Genomic DNA, 22818 nt, shown 5'->3' on the forward strand with positions numbered 1-22818 from the left:
AACTGAATAGTTTCCCGTGCCACACAGATGATTTTTCTCAACACACTGATGTGCTGTGACACAGCGGACGGAAATCACTGTCATACAATTCTTTTTGTTAATAAAGAATTTATTGCGGAAAAGGAACACAATATCCCCTGTTTATTACGAATGTTTTTCACTTTTATTGTATTTATTTTTAAATTACAGTATTGAATTAAATGGACGGATTATGCAGTGTATATTATACCGTCATTTGTCCACAGGAGGGCGAATTGTGACCACTCGTCACTCATGAGGCGAATTACCGTAATGCAGTTTTTCTTGAGATCATGTAATATACACCAAGATTCTCATCATATTTTGTTTTTCTACATTACACAATTCAAAATGCTAATATGTTAATATTCACTGAAATAATATGATACATTCAAAAGCAACCTTAAACACGCCACAGCACAAATCTTTATTAATTTATGTTTATATATTATGATGAATTATACGGTACTAACATTTACAGCCTAATGTATCACAATGTAAAACATTTTAAAACGCTGTTTAGTGGCGGTTCCAACTTGAATGCCTGCCTGTGTGAGACCCCCCCCCTCGCCTCCCACAACACAAGCAAACACCAATGATAAACATACTGGACTGGACCTTTTTTTTTCTTTTCTTTTTTAATATATTGAATGATAATCAAACATGAACACATTAATAGCAAAGACAATTTAGACTTACAGAAATAAATAGATCATTTGATAAATAAATTTAGCAACGGTGGCCCAGTGGTTAGCGAGTCGACCTTACAGTGCAGAGGTACCAGGTTCAATTTCAGCTCTGGCCTCCGTGTGTGGAGTTTGCATGTTCTCTCCAGGCCTGCGTGAGTTTTCTCTGGGTATTACGGTTTCCTCCCACATTCCAAAAACATGCACGGCAGGCTGATTGAACACTCCAGATTGTCCCTCGGTGTGCGCGGATGGTTATTTGTCTCTATGTACCCTGCGATTGGCTGGCAACCGGTGCAAGGTGTCCCCCGCCTACTGCCCGAAGACGACTGGGGTAGGATCCAGCACCCCCGTGACCCTTGTGAGGATAAGTGAATCAGAAAATGGATGAATGGATGGATGGAAATTAAGCACCACATTGCCTGTGCGGCCAAACATATTTCTCATACCCAAAACCGCCACTCTGTTTGCAACGAATATACAGTAATTCCACTTGGAATCCATGAAAGCATATTTGAAAGTAGAAGTTTAAAACCTTTTAAAATATGCCGGAAAATGTAGTGAATCCATTGCTGTGCTTGAACTCTCTTTCATGAAGCAACTGACAAATGCAAGCCAAGCCTGCAGCAACTGGTTCAATGGCTTTTTACAGAGAAGACAATGAAATTCATCTACAAAAGGTTTCATGAGTTGACTATAAAATCCAGGAATATGGTCAATAAATCCTGTGTTTATGTTTTACTGTTGTTTAATTTCGGTTGATTGATGACATCATCACAAACTCACCTATGAATCGAGTTCATGCAAACGTTTTTACTCCTTTGAATAACATGTGTATCGCTCCTAAAAAAGAAAAGAATACATTTATATAAAGAGATGAGATGTAAAACGACGGAATTAAAGTTTTGTAATTGTATTTCACTCACCGAGATCAAATGAATGTGGTTTTACACAATAGCTTTGCGATAAAATCTCCTGTGAAGTCCAGTTTAATATCCAATTTTGATAGAATCTATTCAAGAGCAATCTTGAGCATTAGTCATTTTGAAGGCTGTAATTTGTGCTGCTGTGAAACTTCGCTCAGATACACTGACTGAGAGGAATTTTTCATAGTCATTTATGGACCTTTTTGCTTTACCACGATGTCTTATCAAATCAAAACTGAAAGAATACATTATGCAGAGTCATATTGCAGAGAAGTGAGATGTGGGAAGCTAACCATCGTTATAATGACAGTCACATTTATGTTATTGGAAGGGTAATTTAATCATTTCCAACAAAATATGAGCGAATAAATCGAAAGCAGCGGCATACAGGAACACATGGGTGTTTGTTTACACGCGTGAAATGAAATGTGACCTCCTGCTGAATAGTAGGTTCAGTAGATGATTGAATTCCTATAGCATGAATGCATAAAAGCATGGCCCAGTTTCAGAGTGGATCCCCTGCACATATCACAAAACAGACAAATGAGAACATGACCAATATACACTTGATAATTTACTTTGCTGCTGCTTTGTGTAAGCACAGTGAATGTGTTTTTGTGCATTCTTGAGCTGTAGGTCATTGAAGACACACCTGCGACTCTGTGGTTCACATCCTACGCAGCAATATTTTCCATCTGGCTGATGCCAGCGCTACATTCTGCATGGGGCCCGAACCTTGCCAAACTCGAGCCATCCCCCTTCATTGCCCGCCTCCACCTTGCTGCTCTCCTCCGCTATGCCATATGTCCTTGGTAAGAGAATGACCCCAAGATGCTGAACTGACAAATTGGTCTTTCACACTGTCCCCTGTTAGACATTTCTATTTGTTCACTTACGTGTATGCAACGGATTCTAAAATGCATGATGGAGTTTGCTCTTAACTTCACTGTAGAGCTGATTTGCTCTCCCGGTTACATGTTTACACAGTAGGAAGGCAGATAAATCAGAAGCTGCTAAATCTTGCCATCACAAAATCCAAAAAAAGCAGGAGTAAAAGGTAAGATGGCACAAATTAAAATGCCAGCTCAAGCAGTGACTTCATTCTGACGTGCAAGTTGGTCATCATACAACTGCATTATTGACCTGTGCTAAACGCCTGCACCCAGTCCTCTGAGGATGGGGAAGCCCTTCTATGACTCACAAATGTGGCTTTTATTCCCCTACATTTAGACCGCACATGCAGAAATATGGATACCTTGAACGGGCATCCTATATGTGACCGTACCAATGACGCACCTCCACCTAAATGTGCACATGATGGAGGGAGACCTTCCCATTTCCACACCACCTAATATAAATCTAATGAATGCAGCTTTCAATGTCACAGCAAAGTGCAATACAGCACTCACGTCTCCTGAGAGGGATGGGGAGCACGTGGGATGTAATGAAGGAGGAGGAGGGGGAGTAGGAGTGAACAGAATGAAGAACATTAGGGGCTGATTAGGCAAGGGAATATGGGAATGGCATCGGGGTTGGGTCAGGGTAAAGTCAGTGTGTTGCCACCCCTGACAGTAAGAAGCGAAGGAGGGAATCACTGGGGGATGTTAGGGGGGCAGGGACCCAATTCTTCTAAAATCATTTTCGGCGGAAGAGTGTGGGAAACACCATGGAACAAAGGATTGCAGCGATGATGAGACATAATGCAGCGTGAGATGTAGAATCCCTCATTTGTGGCCAGAAGGAGGCATTCTTGCAAGCATAAGTAAAGCTGCGATGAGAGTAAGCCCAGAAAGGGCGGAAGAGAGGGAGGAGAGAGCACAAGAGAGAGAGAGAGAGAGAGACAGAGAGAGAGAGAGAGAGAGAAAGAGAGAGAGAGATAGAGGAGAGGTGTGGAGGGGGGGTGTTGCATGCTCACAATGTGACAAAGATAGAGCGATTCCATGCACGAGAGCGAGACAGAGGTGGAGAGGGAACGCAGAGATGGGGAATGAGCGCTGAGAGCAGAGCTAATTGGAGAAAGATCTGCACATAAACGTGAGTAAAAGAAAAAAGGTGGAGGGAGAAGGAGAGCGGAGGTTAGCGGGAGGAGGTTGAGGAGGTGAAGGTGGAGAGGAGCAGGTTGCAGGGAGTCAGGATGATGGAGCCCAGAAATAGGGTTTACAGGACAGCTTTTCACGAGCCCTCGCTCTCTGCAGCAGACGCGACTCTGAGCACTGGAGTGTGCTTAAATTAGCAAAGGGGGACAAGCCAGGACGGGAGGTCTGCAGAGCCTTGGTTCAGCCTCGCTGGATGCAGCAAGGAAGCTGATTTATTACGAAGGGGCTGGGTGGCAGCATGCTTATGCGTGTGTGTCTATGAATGTGTGTGTGTGTGTGTGCGTGTGTGTGTGTGTGTGTGTGTGTGTGTGTGTGTGTGTGTGTGTGTGTGTGTGTGTGAGTGTGAGTGTGCGCACAGTTTTTTTATGGGTCCTTGTAAGCGCTTGGAGCTTTGGGAGAGACCATTCCTCCAGTCATAAAATGACATTCAGCAGACAGGAGCTGTGTGTGCTGTTGCGGCTCTGCAGTCCTCAGTAGGAAGTAGGAGAGCGGGATTCAGGGCTTTTATCCAGGGCTAGAGGCTTTGTTTACGCTGCTGTGTGCTGAGGTAAGCCGGCTGGGATCAGCCAAACGCCTCGTGTCCTGAGGTGAGAGTCGCAGAAGATCTTCGGACGATGCAAGGACGAGCAGAGAGCGGCACTGATGGCAGGGAGGCCAAGTGAGGTACCAAGTGGAGCTCCCCGGAGATAGAGTGGAGACTGACGACAGGGAAGGAGTGGGGGGGGGGGGGAGAGGGTGATCATGCCTGTCAAACAGTGAGCTACAGCATATGCTGTAGTGCAGAACAGAGTGGTGCGGCAGGGGAGGACAAGCATCGCTGCACAAGGGAGGGAGGGGGGAGAGGAGAGAGGAGGGGGGTGCAATCAGATCAGCACCTCTCCACCACCGGGAAGAGAATCATACCACAAGTGGCCTGGAGGAAGCATAAAAACATCACCCGAGGCCAGGTGTAGAGGTCAAAAGGGAGTTGGTGAGGCTCACAGAGAGTGCAAGGTGAGGTCGGTGCAGTGGGGTCATAGTGGCTTGGCTGCGCCCCCCTTTGACGACCACCGGGTCCAAGAGGAAGAAAGGTCACCTCCGAGCACATTGTTTGGTCTGATCGCCTTGACGCTTCACCATGGGAGAGTGGACCATTTTGGAGAGGCTGCTGGAGGCGGCTGTCCAGCAGCACTCTACCATGATTGGCAGGTAAGAAAACGGGTTTGTTTGTCACCGTTTATGTGAACTTAATGAGGACATATGCTCTCCTGATTTTGGATAACTCTCCATGCCTCCTCACTTTCCCCTGCCCACTTAACCATTAGTTATGAGATAAATAATTCAAACAGAATCAATAGGCAGCTTTACTAGGTCTCACGGTTACCAGTAATTCAGAGAGGTCCCTGTGTTGATACTATCTAATAGCCTATACGTATGTATATAAGCTTATACGTACGTACGTAAGATTTAGAATAATAGGCCAGAAAGGAGTAGAGAAGAGTAAGAATGCCAATGAAGAGAATCAAAAAGAAACACCTGAGCGGCTTTTCTTATCTGCAAACACTTGACACTGAAAGTCTCATCCGAGTGGTTGAACAGATAAGATTTTATTTTGATTGGCATCGAGCAGGCATGTTGGAATATATCTTGCAAAGAACAAAACATGCACTCGACATCATCTCTGTTTGACAAATGTAAAAAGATGAATTTTACACGTCATCCTTGCGTACCACGACGGTGAGCTGAAGTGAAGTGTGGGGAAAACTCTTGTGTGCACATAGGCGATACCCTTCAGCATGTGGGTCACTGTCACTGCATCACAATGACAGAAAGGATATGACTTGCATGATATTACACCAAATCTCTTGTTGGCCCGGAATCATGATTGGTTTTCTGGAGATTTTCCTCCCAACGAAGTCATTTTATAGAGGTTTGCTTGTGGTTGAAAGCACGTTATTAAGCAATAAAATCTGCTGCCGTCCAGAGAGATGGAAAACCTGCAAGGGTGCTTACTGGATCTAAAGATGTAGTGACAAAGATTTTAGGGCTGTCATTACAGGACCGCAGTTTATGGAGTCACCACTAGGAATTAAGCTCCAACTTGCAAGTTCTGTCGAGCCATTTGTCAGCTCGTTTTTCTTGTCCGAGTAACTCCTGAAGAATGTTGAATATTTAGCTAGCGCTAAAAGACCACACAAGGGCTGAAACGCCAGTGAATATTGGAATTGCGTTCAACAGGTGGCCGGAAAAAGGAGACCAAAGGGATGTCCGTGTTGCTCTGTTTCTACTGGATTTGTAAGTAGGCAACTGTTTGCTAACATGTCAGCCATGGCTACTTGCTAAGCTAATTGCTAATTGTTGTGACTGTTTTTTAAAAATGAGTCTTTCCGCCCCCTAGTGGTCAAAAAATAATTCAATGCAGGTTTTTTTTTTAATTAAGTCAACCGTATACAAAATACAGAAAGCCACCTGTAGTTTTTCAGAGGCATGGAGGCAACTCTCAATTTGTCTGCTCCCGCTTTCAAAAGTCATAATGAATACTCTAACAATGTAATGGCTCCCTCTCCTGTGCTTAATTAAGCTATTTGTTGATCACACACTTCAGTGGAAGAACATTAAAATGGTTCCCTGAGTCACCATTATAATCAGCCTAGAAGCTTTTCTGGCTCAATTTAAAATGGTCCTTTAAGTACTTGTTTTGGTTGTTGGTTTTTTTTCTTTGGTCTTTTTTTTATGATAGGCCATTAGCTCGATAACCCAAAAAATACACAAACAGGGTTAAGTGTTAATGTGAAATAGATAAAACAATCTAGAAGGTGGTTGACACCCTCAGGATATGAACATCCAGACAATCCTAAATAAAGTGACACACTCTGTAAATGTTTTGGTCTCACTCAGATCGTGTTTGTCCTGCAAGGCTCTTAAGTTGGACCTGGGGCATTAGTTGTAACATTAGAGTTTCCCGATGAGGTCCCCGCATCGATCCTACTTGTCCATGTAGTTCGAGCTGCGAACATTGTCTTTGGCACCACTTTGGACTCAGGCTAGTCAGCTGTAGTTCCCTAAACATATGTCCCTTCTCTATTTGTCTCTGTAATCAAAGTGTTTATGTCAAACCTGGATACTTATACAGTATAATGGGCTAGGGGGCCCTAGTTTTAGCAATTCAGCGGAACTTTCAAGGCCAAAGACGATCCATGACAAGAAACTGGTTTCAAAATAAAATTTCCCGCAGTTGTTTTACCGACACCATCTGAAGCTAGATGACAAACCCCTTTTGTTATGATTTGAAACCCCAACACAAAGCATGTGTTTGCATGGTCAGGAAATCCATCCAGATTCTATTTTTGGGATTTCCTAGCAAGTCGGAGAATGGCGCGCACCCTCTGGCAGAGTTTTCTGTGCTGTACAGCTGCCTCCTTAATTGGACCCACTCCACGTCATAAACAGTGTACGGAGTCCAAATTGACGCACTGACCTCTGTGGGTTGAAAGGTTCAAGTCTGTTGCACCACTGACCACAGCCAACCCCCTCCCCCCCAGTTGGGTGTGGTCAGTAGTGATCCGTTGTTGCACGTGCCAACACGATCCACCGTGACGCAGCCATTCATAGTTGCGCATCATCAAAGCGTATCTTCACACAGTGCGGCCGGAGCATGCAGCAACCGCTTGCTGGCAGCACAAAGAGAATGTTGAGTCTGTGTAGTCATTTAAACTCGAAATATTTTGCATGTCTGCACTCATGCTGCTCCAAAGTACATGACATTGTCGTTTTCCATTGGCTGCTGATAATTGTCCTTTGCATGTCAGTCATCCGTTTGGCTGCTCTCTTGCAATATATCACGAATGACATCCCACCATCAGACACTGCGCTCCAGGTGCCATTCTGTTTCTTCTTAATTGCAGACTTTAAGATAGCTTATGCTACGGCATTAGGTGGGTAATTAAACTTGAAATAGAAACTAGCATTGGTTGGCTTAATCATCGTCTTGGAAAAGGACGACGTGAGATTTGCTTCTATGCCTCAGATTTACTGCAGGTGGCTTCCGTACGACACTCATTGTTTTGTGTACTGCCCTTTCGAAGGCCGGTCTCCTCTTATACAATATGTAACAATGACTATAATCGCATTTGGATTGCAAAAAAGAAAGCATTGAAGAGTGTCTCCTCATTCACTGGCTAAAACGATTGTGCTGTCATAGTAATCGTCATTAGAGATTTTTTTTAAAATATAGTATAGTATACTGTGGCCTGTAAAAGTGCATTGCCATACACACCGTGCAATATGGGAAAAAAGGCAAATATGGGTAAAAATATTTTGTTTCTCATAAGAAAAAAAAATCGGTATATTATTTTTTTTTTAATCTGAGTTTAATTTAAACAACAACCACATAGAAATAGATACTTTATAGGGTCCTAAAATGATATTACCTTTTAATACCAATTTCTTTATCAAGCAGCAGTGAATGAAATTATGACTATGAGCAAAAAAAAAAAAATGGGAGTGAAACGGAACATTTCGTTTTATGACGGAATCAATGTACTACAGCTGTTTATAAAATTTGTGCTTTGGCATCATGCTGGCAGCAGCAATTTATTCTCGGAATAGTTTATTTTGCAAATACATCTGTGAGGAAATAGAAACTGCTGGAAAACATAAGACGTGCGTGTGTGTGTGTGTGTGTGTGTGTGTGTGTGTGAGAGTGAGTGTGTCTTTCAAAAAAAAACATTCTTAATGGGAGTCATACGCTCAACAGCACAAAAGGTCAAACAAATGTTCTCTCCAAAAGGGATACATGCAAACAAAATAATTACATGTGAAGGACATGCAGCTTGGAGGGCCACTGCAAGCCAAGCTGACCACACGCAGTTCACATTCAGGCAGATGGTCCTTGAATCACAAACAGTATGTACACCGCATTTAATTTTCTTTTTCAAGAAAAGATCAAGACATCGACGTCACCATATTTTTTCATTGACACCATGTGCTCAGGTGGTCTTGAGCCCGCGGGTGTGTGTGTGCGTGCGTGTGTGAGTGTGTGCACGCGCGTGTGTCGCTGTCTAAGCGTTGAAAGCACAAAGCCTTGGGGCTGCACCAACAAATCAGAAGTGTACACCTTGCAGGTAGAGCGGAAGGAAGAAATTTGATGCATTTTGTTCTCCACCGCAATGCTGCGGGGGCACAGCCAAAGACAAGTAGAGCGAGAAAAAGAGACAAAGAGAATGGAAGGAAAGAGTGATCCCGGGAAGATGAAATCCTATGTATTGCTGGATGCAAGCAGAGGAAAGGATGTGAGGGCGGAAAACCCCCCAAAACAGTTTCAAAACATCCAACAAAGTCAACATGTGCTCTTCGCATTCCAACATGAAGTATTTTAATTTTCACATTCCTCTGCACGCAATTTAGCACTGCGGTGCTATTTAGAGAGAAATGGCATGCAATATTCACCATCTACACAGACACAGCAATGCAGCATTGGCTGAATAAACAGCACCTTTAATAAGCGGGAGAGGGCGCATCTTCAAATGAGTGATGCCGCTTTTTAAAACACATCTTCATACATTTCCCAAGCTACAGCTGTTCCAAATTTTTATACTGTCATGAAAAATGTACATCACCGCGGGCACCTTTCTAGATTTTTTAGCCTCACATTGACCACAATTTCTTCAATGTACACACCCTCTCCAATTGAGCATTGTAGAAACAATGTGGCATTAGTTACCAGCTGCAACAGATGCCACGTCCTTTATTTGAAAAAATAAATAAATAAATAAATATATATATATATATTTTTCCCTCTCTCTCTCTCTATATATATCTATATCTATATCTATATATATATATATATATATATATGTATATATAGACTTGACCGGTTTTGTGCTGAAAGGAAGGAATTGCATTTCAAATACCTTGTTTCGCCGCTGCTTACATGGACATACACAATTAGCATGACTTCATATTCAAGGACAGATATAGTAAATACAGTATGTGGGTATAGGTGTTGTTATTCTAACAGAATAGTTGCCCAGGTTATGGTTGATGATTTTCAAAAAGGTACCAAAAAAAAAAGGACACAAATTCTCGATGTAGGCTATCAAATTCATGCATGAAAGGATTAAAAACAAAAAATGAAAATCGCTCGCAAACCTGATGTTGTACAATTTTTAAAAATTATTATTAGCATTGAAAAATACTTTTAGGGACACATACATCCAAACCTGACTAAAATTTTCTTTTGACCGGAGGTATTATAAACAGTGGTTGGCTTATTTTTACACTTGCATGCTCATTAACAATGTCAAGGTTTTTCTTAGAATGCCTGCACAGTTAATCGTGAAATTATACAACCCTGGAACATATCATTTTCCATCATCATTTTTCAAATGTATTTACAAATCCAAATACATTTCTTTTATGTCCAACACAATCTGACCAAAACATTTCTTCAAAATGTTGTCTTGTTTCTCAAAAGGAAAGCAAAGATTGTAAATGGCCTTTTTAAATTGGTGCCTGCTGCAATAGTTATTTGTATTCTAGCTGCCACTTCGCCTAAATAGGTCAATATCTCCAGCAGGGGGAGGTACCCTACTTTGATAAGAGCTCCCAAATTCTCCCCCCAAATAAACAGGTACAGGACCAGCGTACACCACTTGTGGGCAGCTTCTTCCACTTCTTCAAGTATCATTTCTCATCAGCTTCCTTGATAGAAATCCCTACGTCAACATTTGATTCGTGATCCATCATTCTATGATGACTTGAAGGAGCTCATTGGTCTTTTAGATTAAAGTATTTGCACATTGGAAGAGGTTGTCATGAGTTTATTTGTGCAAAATCAATTCTCGGTGTTGATGGCGATTGATTTCGCTGTTTAATGGCGGATTTTCCCCGGTAAAGCTGAGTTCAGCGTAAACCCACTGCAGAATATTCTTCATCCCGGCAACGTATTGATGGGCCGCGTAAGTTCCCAAAGTGTGTACAATGTTTCACTGCTCTGCATTGCTGTGTGCTATGCATCGGTTTCAGTCCCTATTTTTTGTTTAGGATACAGGTGTCAGACTCAAGGCCTGACAGACTGATAAGACCAAACACGTCATTTTGTTTGGCCCGTGAAATCAAATCATATCTGTTTCTTGCTAAAAATCTGCATCAAAATTACAAATTGTATTCACTTGTAATAACATTGAAATACCGTTGAACTATTTTCCCAGACTTGGGATTTCAAAAGCAGTTATCCATCACCATTTTTTTTTTTTTTGGTGTTGTCTGTAATAATATGGTGAGGTGATTATACATTTATGTCTTCATAGTCATCACGGCCCTCTGAGAGAAACCATAACAGTGTGGCCCGGGCCAAAAGTGAGTTTGACACTTGCTGAAGATATGTTTCATGAACTATTTAAAAGCTCCTGCGGCCCGTTTTTACATTTAAATTCTCAATCGAGATCAATTTATTGGATGGTTGAACTTGAACCTGCACGTTGAAGTGCTTCGTCTTTGCACAATTTGCCTTGAGTAACAATTATTCCTCCAGTCAGCCCTCATGCACATCACATAAATGGAGAGCAGCACTTTGTATGTTTATTCGGATCTTAATTAATATATAATATATATATATATACTGTATATACAGTATATTTTTTTTTGACACAGCTCTTGGACTGGATTGTGTTATATTGTGCAGGTATACCTAATGAAGTGTCCGGTGTGTGTCAAAGCAGATTAAACAAAGTAAATTAATTCATTCTAAAGTATATTTTAATCGGTGTCAAATGAGATGCATCACGTATGTCAATTAAAGTGATGTACATCCTTTTATTTTCCGCACGTTCTCCGGGACTAGAAAAACAGTATCCTGTATTTCACATGTCAGATGCTTTGGATCCAGGCTAACGCAATTGCTGAGCAAAGCATTGAAGCCACAGATTCCTTTCTTTCCTGGTAAAACGCCGAGCGATAAGCTTCTGTTTCAAATGGCGGCATGACCGCACTGCGTCCCATTGTGAGAAGCACGAAACACTTGGCGGGAAGCGAGGGAGTTGAGTTTCAGCTCGAGAGCGGAGAGAGGACAGACAGCCTCAATAGGCCACGCTGCCACTTATTGTGTCATACACGCTGTTTCATCATCATACATCAGCAAAGACAACACAGAAGGCCGTAGGCCAAGGAAAACAATCAATCAAGTCTCCGCCAAGACAGGAGGGGTGCCACTAATTTAATTGAATTCTTAACCCTTACACTCTATGCATTTTACACCTTTCGCGTTGAACGGTGTTGGTTTTACAGTGTGTTCAGGAATAAAAGGAGTAATATACAAACAAATACAATGGTAATTGGGTTTTTTTTATTCGATAAAAATATTTATTCAAATAGTTCCGAATAAAAGTCAGTGGTAGCACAAACCCTTCAGGATTATCTACTTGCATGAAGAAAACAAGCAAAAACAAACACGCCAGTAAAAGCCTACTAGAACATCTGAACTTCCCTTTAAGATATTGAGAGACACTTAAAATTGGCGGCAGGTGTGTGCTGATTCCCATTTAATAGGAGATTCATTTTGATTAGTTATTTGTCAAAATAGCCACATTGCCGGTTATAAGAGGGTGTGCACACTTGTGCAACTACATCATCTCTGTTTTCTTTTAATTCCCACTCAAAAAGATTAAACTGGGTTGTACAGCTTATAGGTGACATTATTGGTGTGAATTTATTATTATCATTTTTTATATCATAAAAAGATGGCATTTGAACATCGGTGTGTGCAGACGACTGTGTACTGCACGATTAAGGAAAATGACATTTTGTAATTACTCCTACAAAAATGAATAAAATAGCATTCTAAATGCCCTATAAGAAAAGTAATCAAAGTCATTTTGTTTGATACCACACTGTCAGTTTTAGTCATCATCAGTAAACATTGTATGTGTGTGGGTGTGGGTGTGTGCCTGTGAGCGGGTGTGATAGCAGACATAATTGTATAATAATAATAACTTGCTATAGTAGTTTTCTAATGTGCAAAAATGTGTTATCAATTACACTGAGTTATAGCGCTAATTCAAACTATGATATCCTATTACATGCATGAAGTGTTCATATTGCATTGCCCATTAGGTGACGCTCGATAATGCATTTAAAGCACAATATATCAATGCTGGGATGTGAATGGAAGTTTCGTAGTTACGCTGAACTTTGCACACCGCGCTGGAGACCATGCAAAACCTCGCGGTGGTGATCATATTTTTGGATGACAGAGAAGCTGTCGTTACTCCTAACAGTGGAAAAGCAATAAGATTCATGCTGGTTTCGGGAGCTGCGTTTTTGATGCAGTCAGCAAAAATTCACTGGTTCGTTCATTTGAAACCTTCAGAGAGAATTTATTTTCCTTCTGCCGGTAAAGGAAGAGGGCTGGAAAGAGCATTATAGATGAAAGGGTGAATAAAAAATGAACGGAAAAGAGGAAGGCATCATCCTCAGAATAATCTTGTCTTGTTTTTCCTCAAACGAATGGGGGGGTCACTTTCTTAATTACAGAAATAAGTTGTTTCCTCCACAGTCAATCGTACTTAGAGTAGAAACCATTTACGTCTTAATCGCTCTGTAAAAATATACTGATTGAACTTGGTTAACCTGCTTTCGTGAGAGCACGCATAGAAACATCATTCACAGCGCTGTTTAGTGGACCCTGAGGCGGCCTCTCTGCCATATATTCCAAACTCTCAAAGCACTTCCAGAGTTGTGTGGGGGGTTGGGGGGGAATGAGTGGCAGTAGGATGGAAATGTACGCACACTCATCATTAAGCGGCCTAATTTCTCGGCCTGCACAAGTCTTTATTCATTACAGCAATCGGTGGAGCTTATTATTGAAAGCGTATGGGTAGGATAAATCTTTTGACTCGAGGCACACTGCAGAGATTATTGCTGACCCTTCAGATAAGGCTGGATGCACTCCTGCATCAGATCGTTCTCCACACCAAACAGTTTAGTGGGACCTCGAGGGCTAAACACAATCTATCCCGAGATGCTGATCAACCTCCGAATTGTTTAGAACCAAATTGTCGCACCATTGTACCAAAAAAAAATAAAAAATCCATTCCATAGTCAAACTACAGTATCATGATTATAGAAACCCTAATTGACTGCAGAGGCAAAATTGTTTTTAAAGTAATATTCTTAACGGTCATACAAGTGCAAAAACATGTTTACCACAGTGAAAGGGAAAATCTACACAAAAATGTTCTTGATAATACGATGTTCTCTAAACACGGTATTCTGATGAATACTGCTTTTGCAGAATACGGATTAAGCATCGAAATCCACCCATTTTGATCAAACTCAGCCCTTTTGCCACTCAATGTCGGCCAACTCCAGCTCTTCAGACTGCCCAAATCCAAACTTCAAACCAATCGAGTGGGTCAAAATAAATAACCCAACCTTGGGTAAAAAAAAAAAAAAAACAATTTGCCCAAAATCAGAACTTGCCAGGAAAACAACCCAGCATATTTTTTCTCAGAGTACAACATATAAAGTGACTGAATTAAATGAAGTATTCATAATTCTTGAACCTCTTTTTACATTTATTTCACAGATCAGTAGTGATTTACTTTGATATGGGATTGACACAGATTCACATTTCAATCATCTGCTCTGTGACCAGTTCAGGGAGTAGCCGGCCAAGGACAGCATCCAGGGGAATTCGACTGTATATTCAGTGTGTGTGCTTTTGTGTGTGTGTGAGAGAGAGAGACAATACTGTATATGTACAATTTTTTTTTTTTAATCTGCTGTCATGCTGCAGGCTCTTGTTGTTCCCGAGGGTGTTGGTGGCAGCAGCTGCCTTCTGAATGAATGTGCGTGAGTGTGTTTTGAAGCCCGTGGCAAGACACCAAGCCAGGAAGTCCAGCCAACATAGCCGTGGCAGAGCATCCAATTTCACTCAGGACAGTCTATCGCTCATTAATCAGTACATTTCAATTTTGTACACTACAGTGTGCCATCGTGTTATCGTAATCTTCACGTCAAATGATACCATTTGTTGCCCATGCTGACATTGACATCAGTTGGCGGTGATCGATGGCTACAAACAATGTCACCTGGAAAAGGTAACTTAGTTACCTGACTGGATACTTGCTTCAAAAGTAACTTAGGCCAATTCTTTCTCATGCTACAACCTGGAGGCGGTTAACTGCAGATGCTCGGGTAGTGAAAGGTGAATATCTTTGAAGATTTCCTTCAGGTAGAAGTAAATATATTCTAAGTAGTAATGTTTTGTGATATTTAAAGAGTAACGGTATCTCCGATTTTTTTGGACTGGAAAAAAGAAACGTGTGAGATTAGTCATTCCTAAAAACGTGGACATTTGGGCGTCACTTGCTACAAAGGGTAAAGAAAAAAAACTAGCATATGTGCAGATCACTGAAACGCAAATCCCATTTCAAATGTCAATGAAGCTGTGGACCCCCACCCCCACCCCCACCCCCATTCCCCATCGCCCAAAAAGTAATGATTACTCCTAACTGAAAAGACACCCTCAGGGAGGTGGGCAGCTGCTGTTACTGATGCAATGAGCATTGACTGAAGGCAGAAAAATGCACTCATGCTCATACCACAAGGTATAACAATGCAGCAGAACCTACAGCTTCCAATTTCCTTTACATCCCCCAAAGCAAGGTGATTTTATACTGTGTGCTGAACTACAAATGCATTTTTAGGGCCAGGAGTGGTGTTTTTTTTTTTTTTGGTTTATTATTATTATTTTTAATCTTCTGCAGATTCAGAGCTTGCGGTCGATCTGGCCCAAAGTGGTCAAGCACACTAATGGTGCGGTGCAACACTAAAACACTGATGTTTGCAACATAACCTTCCTTCATTCCTTTCTGCTAATGCAGCAATCTGCCATGTGCTGATTATCCTGTTAGCCAGCAGAGGAGCGCACATACTGACACACACACACATACACACGCAAAAAATCGCTCACAAGACAAGCAAACACAACACAACATCCAATATGTTCATTGGCACAGAACGTATCCATGATACGGCAATGAATAGCGCAAAACAGTGCAAATACAAAAATGTTTCGAAAATATAATATCCTAATGAGGAAAGCTTGTGTGGAATTTCTTCATAATAGTGATGTACGGTGTGACATGACATTAAGAGTTCCATTGCATTTCATTTTTCTTTTCATCGTCCATGCATCCATTTTCTATAGTGCTGATCTCACATGAGGCTGGGAAATAAGCCGAAGTCCATGTCAGCTGACTTTGGGTGAGCAGCGGGATGCACCTTGGATGGGGTGACACCCCATCACAAGGCACATTTACAGTGCACGATGAACCATTGACACTCACATTCACACCTATGGACAATTTAGAGTCTTTCAATTAACATAACATGCATGTTTTTGCTTCTACATCTCACAGTACGATTCCCGCAAAACATGTTGATATGTTTCATTATGTAGAGATGTTCAGTTTTAGTTTTTTTTTTTAATGTAATTGCTGCTCCATGAAATACACATATAGGCTATATCCAACTTATTTCTCTTTTTATATGCAACAAAAGAGAAACTTTTTTTTGTTTTAGTAGAAAATAACATGGAACTAAAAAAAAATAAGTTGGAGTGAATTGCTTTTCTTTTGACAATCATTCATCAGTCAAATATGGAGAAACTGTCATTTGTAATTTGTCATATATCCAATGAGCTATATGTTCATGAAGAAAAAGGTTAAAATAAAATGAGGGAAAAATATTTCTACTAGGCAACTCCCATTTTATACATTGCAGCTTCAAGAGTCTTAAACTAGCCATTGAAACGTGCTACTTTCCTACTATGGCATTATAAAATGTGTCACATATATACAGTATATACATACATATATATATATATATATATATATATATACTGTACATAAACAGTATATATGAGAATGCAGTGTGATTTCCCTCCTTATAACGATGAAACATATCAACCTCTGGATTGGAATTGAAGTGTGCATTACGACAACTTTAAATTTCATTTATGGAGGTCCTAAGGTGCAGCTGAGCTTTATTGTGTTCGAGGCGCTCTTGGAGTGAAAGTCAGTGTAGCGTGCACACACTCACAGCTGTTCCATCACAGACGGACGGGCACATTTGCCATTTTGCACAAGTCACACACATGGCTGACTCTCCCTCATTGTCTCCGTCCCCGGGACGGCGTCTCACACAGAAAGAAACATACTTGGCATGCACTCGCAGGTGCAGCAGTATTCTATTCTAAACCTCTTTCACGCCAACAACACGTGTTCTTTGTCTGCCTTTCGCTTCCACTTGTCTACGGAAGACGTGTTTCTTTTTCACTCAAAGACACTTACAGGAGTTTTAGGCGTTTCATTTAGTACGAGGCCCTTCGGTGGGGACTTATATGACTTAAATACCATCACTATCACGTGGCTATTATAGAAAATGGAATGGGTTGTGACTCGACGCGAGATGCAAATTGGGCTGTTAAATACGAACGCTGAATCAGAATTTGGGGATTCGAGTGAGAACCCGCGTTCTCGTGTCACAGGAATGTTCAAATGGCAACGTGTGTCACATGTATTAATAGAAACCATCCATACTAAACAACAACCGTGCTACATTCATCATCGAGAGCTATTCAGAATCAGTTTGGATACAGTAAAAAGGTCAATATAATTCATCATACTCACCAGAGATGCTGACTGTTCTAACTTCTAACAGTCTTTTTCAAATAATATTGTATTACATTTCATCCAAAATTCCATCCACTTCTCCAACAACAATATTTACATTTGCAGAATACAGCATGCATCACTTATGTAAACCGTTGTTCTCACCCTGGCCAAACATCTCATATTTTCGCAGTTGCTTTGGCAACGGGCCTTTTAATGCAAGTGAAGCCTCCTAAAAAAAAACTCATTTGAAAAATTATTAGGTATGCCGGCACAATCTGACAAAAAGAAAAGAGATGATCTTCCACGCGCCTTTGTTCAGCAGTAGCTGCACTTTCTCTTACCCTCACACAAGCACACGTACACCATTGTGTTTATCATAGTCGGCCCATCCCACCTGCAGCCGGCTACAATTGATCTCCCTTTTCGCTGCCTAGAGACAAGTGCGTTCTAAGTAATTGGCTCCTCCACGCAGGAAGTATGCGCATCCACTGCATTTTGGCACCGGGCACCCTGTGATGTGCGGGCGCTCGCTACTCATTACAAAGCGCTGACAGTGCAATTGTAAAGGCCCATTCCTCCTCTGCAGTGGCCAAGTTGGATCAGCACCAGTTGGTAATATTTTGTGTGCAGTATGACAAATAGCAAACTGTTTAAGCATGTGTGTCGGCATACGCACACTGATATGGAGTGTGAGTCACTCGACAGACTGGTAGCCTCTCGTGATGAGTGAACTTGTGAGCATTTATGCGATAATCAATGAAATGCTATCAATTTCATCCAAGCCGCCGAGCAATCGTGGGTACAAAGTACACACGTATGCAGAAAGTTGCTCACCTGCGCAGACGCGGCGGTGTGTCAATTTTTCCAGACTCTCAAGGAAAAGTAGAATGTCATCAAATCAACAAAATCTCTGACAGAATGACACGACACACACTGAGAGAAACCAGGGAACTAAATACAAACGTATTGACGAGACAATGAGGTACACCCGGACAAAACGCAAGTGGCTGAAAGGAGCTGATTGGTCGACACAAGGAACAGGGCTGTGGAAACAAAAACCTAATGATGAGACAAGGAATGAAAAAGGCATAAAGAAAAAAATAAAACTAAACCTAAACGAAAACAGTCAACAAAAACATTTCACACAGTAACCTGTTCAATTTCTGCATTCATGGACCTTCCCTGTTCTGCTTCCTCCCTGCGTCTGTAGGATCCTGCTAACCGTGGTGGTGATTTTCCGCATCCTGATCGTTGGCATCGTGGGCGAGAAAGTGTACGAGGATGAGCAGATCATGTTCATCTGCAACACGATGCAGCCCGGCTGCAACCAGGCTTGTTACGACAAAGCCTTCCCCATCTCGCACATCCGCTACTGGGTCTTCCAGATCATCTTGGTGTGCACGCCGAGCCTGTGCTTCATCACCTACTCCGTCCACCAGTCGGCCAAAGCCCGGGACCGCAGCTATTCCCTGCTGCACCCTTACATGGACCACCACGGTCACGGTCACCACGGTCGCCATCACGACCATCACGCTCGCAAGCTTCACTCCCGCAACATCAACGGCATCCTGGTGCACCCCGACAGCAGTAAGGAGGATCACGACTGCCTGGAGGTCAAGGAGATCCCCAACGGACCTCGAGGACTCCCTCCGACGCACAAGAGCGCCAAAGTGCGGCGACAGGAAGGAATCTCCCGTTTCTACGTCATCCAGGTGGTTTTCCGCAACGCGCTGGAGATCGGCTTCTTGGCCGGCCAGTACTTCCTGTACGGCTTCAACGTGCCGGGAATGTTTGAGTGCGACCGCTACCCGTGCGTGAAGGAGGTGGAGTGTTACGTCTCTCGCCCCACGGAAAAGACCGTGTTCCTGGTCTTCATGTTTGCGGTCAGCGGCATTTGCGTGTTGCTCAACCTGGCTGAGCTCAACCACCTCGGCTGGCGCAAGATAAAGACGGCCATCCGCGGCGTGCAGGCCCGAAGGAAGTCCATCTGCGAAGTGCGCAAGAAGGACGTTTCCCACCTGTCTCAGGCCCCCAACCTGGGCAGGACCCAGTCCAGCGAGTCGGCCTACGTCTGACAGAGGCTTCTCCGCCTGGGGCCTTTGACATTTCGGAGAAGAGGTTTTCTCCTTGGCCCTGGACCCCCGATGACCTTTGGGGCACAAAAGGTCACCACTGTACTATGACTTTGAAGGAGCACAGAGAAGAAGAATCAGCTTCCTACCACGGACTTTGGTGCTGCTTAAAGCTCCTTTCTAAAAATGATGGAGCTTTGCACTCTGCCTAGGTGACACTAGGTGCCTTTAAAGAACCCAACAGACAGAAATGAGCAATTTCATAAAAATAAAATCATGGAAAGGTAGGTTGCAATTGCACTGAGGAATGCCCCCCTCATTACTTGCCTTTGTTGTAGCTCATCAATACTGTAATCCTCTTGATTTCCTAAAATGTGCACATATGCAAAAGATGCACGAGTGTCGAGGAAAAAAGCCAATCGCTCACCGGAGTCGGAAAATTGAATTTGAAGATGATTTGTAATGCTGAGAGTGATTCATACATCTCATTGCCACTCGGCGGACAAACGCTCCACATTTTTTCCTCAATGAAACACAATTTCACACTAAATAGCACCGAGTATCCATGTGCAAACCTTTTCTGATAAACACTGACGTCACATGGCTGCTTCTGCCAGTAATTTGGCAACATTTTGGTGCTGTGCAAGACATGGAGTCAGTAAAACACACATGAGCACTGATGATGAGTCCCACACTTACCTCCCAGCACTGTGTAACACACCTCAGTGTTCAGGATGCTCGCTCGCTAGGCCGGGCGTTTACTTTCAAGAGCAACCGGGAAAAAAAAAAGATGTTGAGAAACGGGTTGGCGTTTCCACTGTGTACGACCACCGTCTGAGGACACAACGCAGCCTTTTCAATTCAACCATAAAATATGTATATACGTATATGGTTGTCATATATTTTAAGCTTATCCACAAGCAGATTTGGTGCCGTATTTTGAAGGTACTGTACATATTTGACATCCAGGAATTCATTATTATCGATGCGCTTCACTTGGATTTGGAAACGCCATTTAAGGTGGGAATGAAGATGAATCCGGGATGACCGGCTTTAATAATATGTATTATCAATGTGCTCTCTGTTCAGCCTTCATCCTTCTAAAAGAAAGTACATGTTCCGGAAAGTGTTTCCCCCATCCCATGGACTGAAAAAGGCATGTTCAAGAAGCATAAATAGAATGGATAGGTTATGACATTTAACTTAAGAAGACTTTTATTTATTTGCATCCTGCTCCTGTGAATTGTACTCCGCATGCGTTATGATATTAAGCGATACATAGCCTCCCGTCATGGGAACATTGAAAGTGAATATTTGAAAGGCTCCCGAACTGCAGCAATAATATTAATATATATTATATGAAAAGAAAATAAGTCAATAAATTATTATGCAAACAGTTTTGGCTTCCTTGTCCATCCAGCCATCAATCTGATGACTTATCCTTCACAGGGTCACGGAGAGCCGGTGTTGGACTAAATATGACTGATTATTATAGCAGAAAAATGCAAGCTGGACAAAATGATGAATATGTGCAAAATAATCTAACGTGAGGAGGCTAATAAGATTGATCCACAAGACGTGAGGATGAAGCAACTGTCGGCTTACTCATCTGTCCGTCAGTGTCACTTCAAGAAGATGTTACGGCATGGTTCGCCGTGGCTTTTCCATAATCATCTGTGATGTTAGAATTCAGCTTAGTGAGTGATGCTTTTTCCACATGTGTTTGGGAGATACTGTATGGTCCAATCACACCAAGGTGGAATTTATTCAGCCATGACTCCAAAAGGTAAGCTTGACACAAACAAACACTGCTCATCACCAAAAGAACATCGTACCTAAAGTGAAGCGTGAAGGTGGTGGCATCGCACTTTGTGGCTGTTTTTCTCCATTTGGAACTGGGGCTTTGGATAAGGTGGGCAGAATTATGAACAGTTCAAAAAAGCAGTCAGTGTAAGCACAGACAAATCCAGCCTTCAGAAAACAAAAGCCAGCCTACTAGAATGTTAATGTAATATTGTAAATACACAAACACATGTCATAACATGCCTGGCCAAAATTATAGCCAGCGGTAGTTAAGTAAAAAAACAATGATTGCACGCTGTTCTTACTTGGTGCCTTTTCATATCTTTCATGCTACACATGTACACTTCGTTTGGGGTCATATGGAGGGCATACTACAAATTCGGTACACTGCAATGCTTTCAGCTGTGCAGAGACAGAAACATGATTTAATATGTACCATTCAAAGCCTGACAAATGATACAGAGGGTGGATACATGTTCTAAATCCATCCTGACTTTTGGTTGATGAATTATGGATGTTCAAACTTTTTCCCCTTCATTCGTGGTAAAAAACCTCAAAAGCTCCAAACCGAAGTGAATGTGTTGCAAAACAACATCCGACATTGATTTTTTTTTTTTTGGTAACCATTTTAAAACCATTTTTCGTTGTTGTAGGCTGATGGCAGGATAAAAAGCCAAGCAAGTTATCAGAGCAATACTGATCACTCGAGGAATGAGCAAGGTCATGGGAGAAAATGACAGAGCGAGGCGTGGGTGGACAGTGAACCTTTTAGCGTTATTAAAACTTCAGTCAGCGCAGGCGGTGTCTAAGCGGCCTGGGGAGTTCAGGCGGGATTTGTGGGAGAAAGGCAAGAGGAACCAGGGGGATGAAGTGGCGTGTTAATAAAGTTGATTGTCTGATGGGATGTAGGCTAATGAATTTTGGACATATTCATTCACTTAGGGGCCATGCTGGGTTCTTATCGACATGCGATTGACACTGCTGCGTGTGGCGTATGCTCGCATCAACAAGCATCCGGCAACCACACACAGACACACAAGCAAAGAGTCGATAAGTGGCCAGACAAAAGCATTAGTGAGGATGTGGCCAGTCTGGTTGCTGTGGTGACAGGAGAGTGGTAATCATAAGCAGTACACACAAGACAGTAATGAGAAGCAGCACAAACGTCACTGCGTCATCTCCCCTGCCGTCGCTCCACTGATGCCTTGTGGTCCAATATAGGCCAGGTACTATCATCATCTGGAAATCACACCAGGTGAGCCAAACACCCAGCTAGTCATGGCTGACAGGGCAATCACCCAATACTAAAACCACAAGCACCAACCTATGCACTGCCCGGATTGACGACAAGAAATGACTCAATGTCACACACAAGGATACTGGAATGCCTGGAACTGTGGAACGTCAAGAGGATCCGAAGAACCTTCCTCAAGACCTCAATGAGGCTGTGAAATACAAGTCTGGGGACCAACTCAAAGACAGTTGCCCAGGTGAATATCAAAGACTCCAAGGAGATGCTCTGTCCCTGTTGCGGTTCTGCATAGGCCTGAACCAACTAA

General features: G+C 42.4%; 1 protein-coding gene across 2 annotated transcripts; it reads left to right on the forward strand.

Moving 5' to 3' along the window:
* The first annotated feature begins 4556 nt into the window (after positions 1–4556).
* LOC147193699 (gap junction delta-2 protein-like) lies at positions 4557–20852 on the forward strand. 2 transcript variants are annotated; one of them, XM_086130280.1, is made up of 3 exons: positions 4557–4914; positions 5944–6000; positions 18595–20852. In XM_086130280.1, exons 1-3 carry the CDS (start codon positions 4844–4846, stop codon positions 19457–19459), a joined length of 993 nt encoding a protein of 330 aa, XP_085986406.1. In that variant the 5' UTR covers positions 4557–4843; the 3' UTR covers positions 19460–20852. The 2 variants fall into 2 exon arrangements, with proteins under 2 accessions (XP_085986406.1, XP_085986407.1); XM_086130281.1 differs by lacking the exon at positions 5944–6000 and having other exon boundaries at positions 4558–4914.
* Positions 20853–22818: the final 1966 nt, after the last annotated feature.

This window comes from Hippocampus guttulatus, chromosome 15 (assembly GCF_054856545.1).
Source record: "Hippocampus guttulatus isolate MCC_2025c chromosome 15, RoL_Hgut_1.0, whole genome shotgun sequence".
In the NCBI taxonomy this organism is placed as follows: domain Eukaryota; kingdom Metazoa; phylum Chordata; class Actinopteri; order Syngnathiformes; family Syngnathidae; genus Hippocampus; species Hippocampus guttulatus.

What these genes read in the sequence shown, in the direction of transcription:
- LOC147193699 (XM_086130280.1), top strand. Translation starts at nt 4,844, where the DNA reads ATGGGAGAGTGGACCATTTTGGAGAGGCTGCTGGAGGCGGCTGTCCAG. An exon ending in CACTCTACCATGATTGGCAG is followed by an intron (nt 4,915 to 5,943) that starts GTAAGAAAACGG and finishes TGCGTTCAACAG; the next exon opens with GTGGCCGGAAAAAGGAGACC. An exon ending in GCTCTGTTTCTACTGGATTT is followed by an intron (nt 6,001 to 18,594) that starts GTAAGTAGGCAA and finishes CTGCGTCTGTAG; the next exon opens with GATCCTGCTAACCGTGGTGG.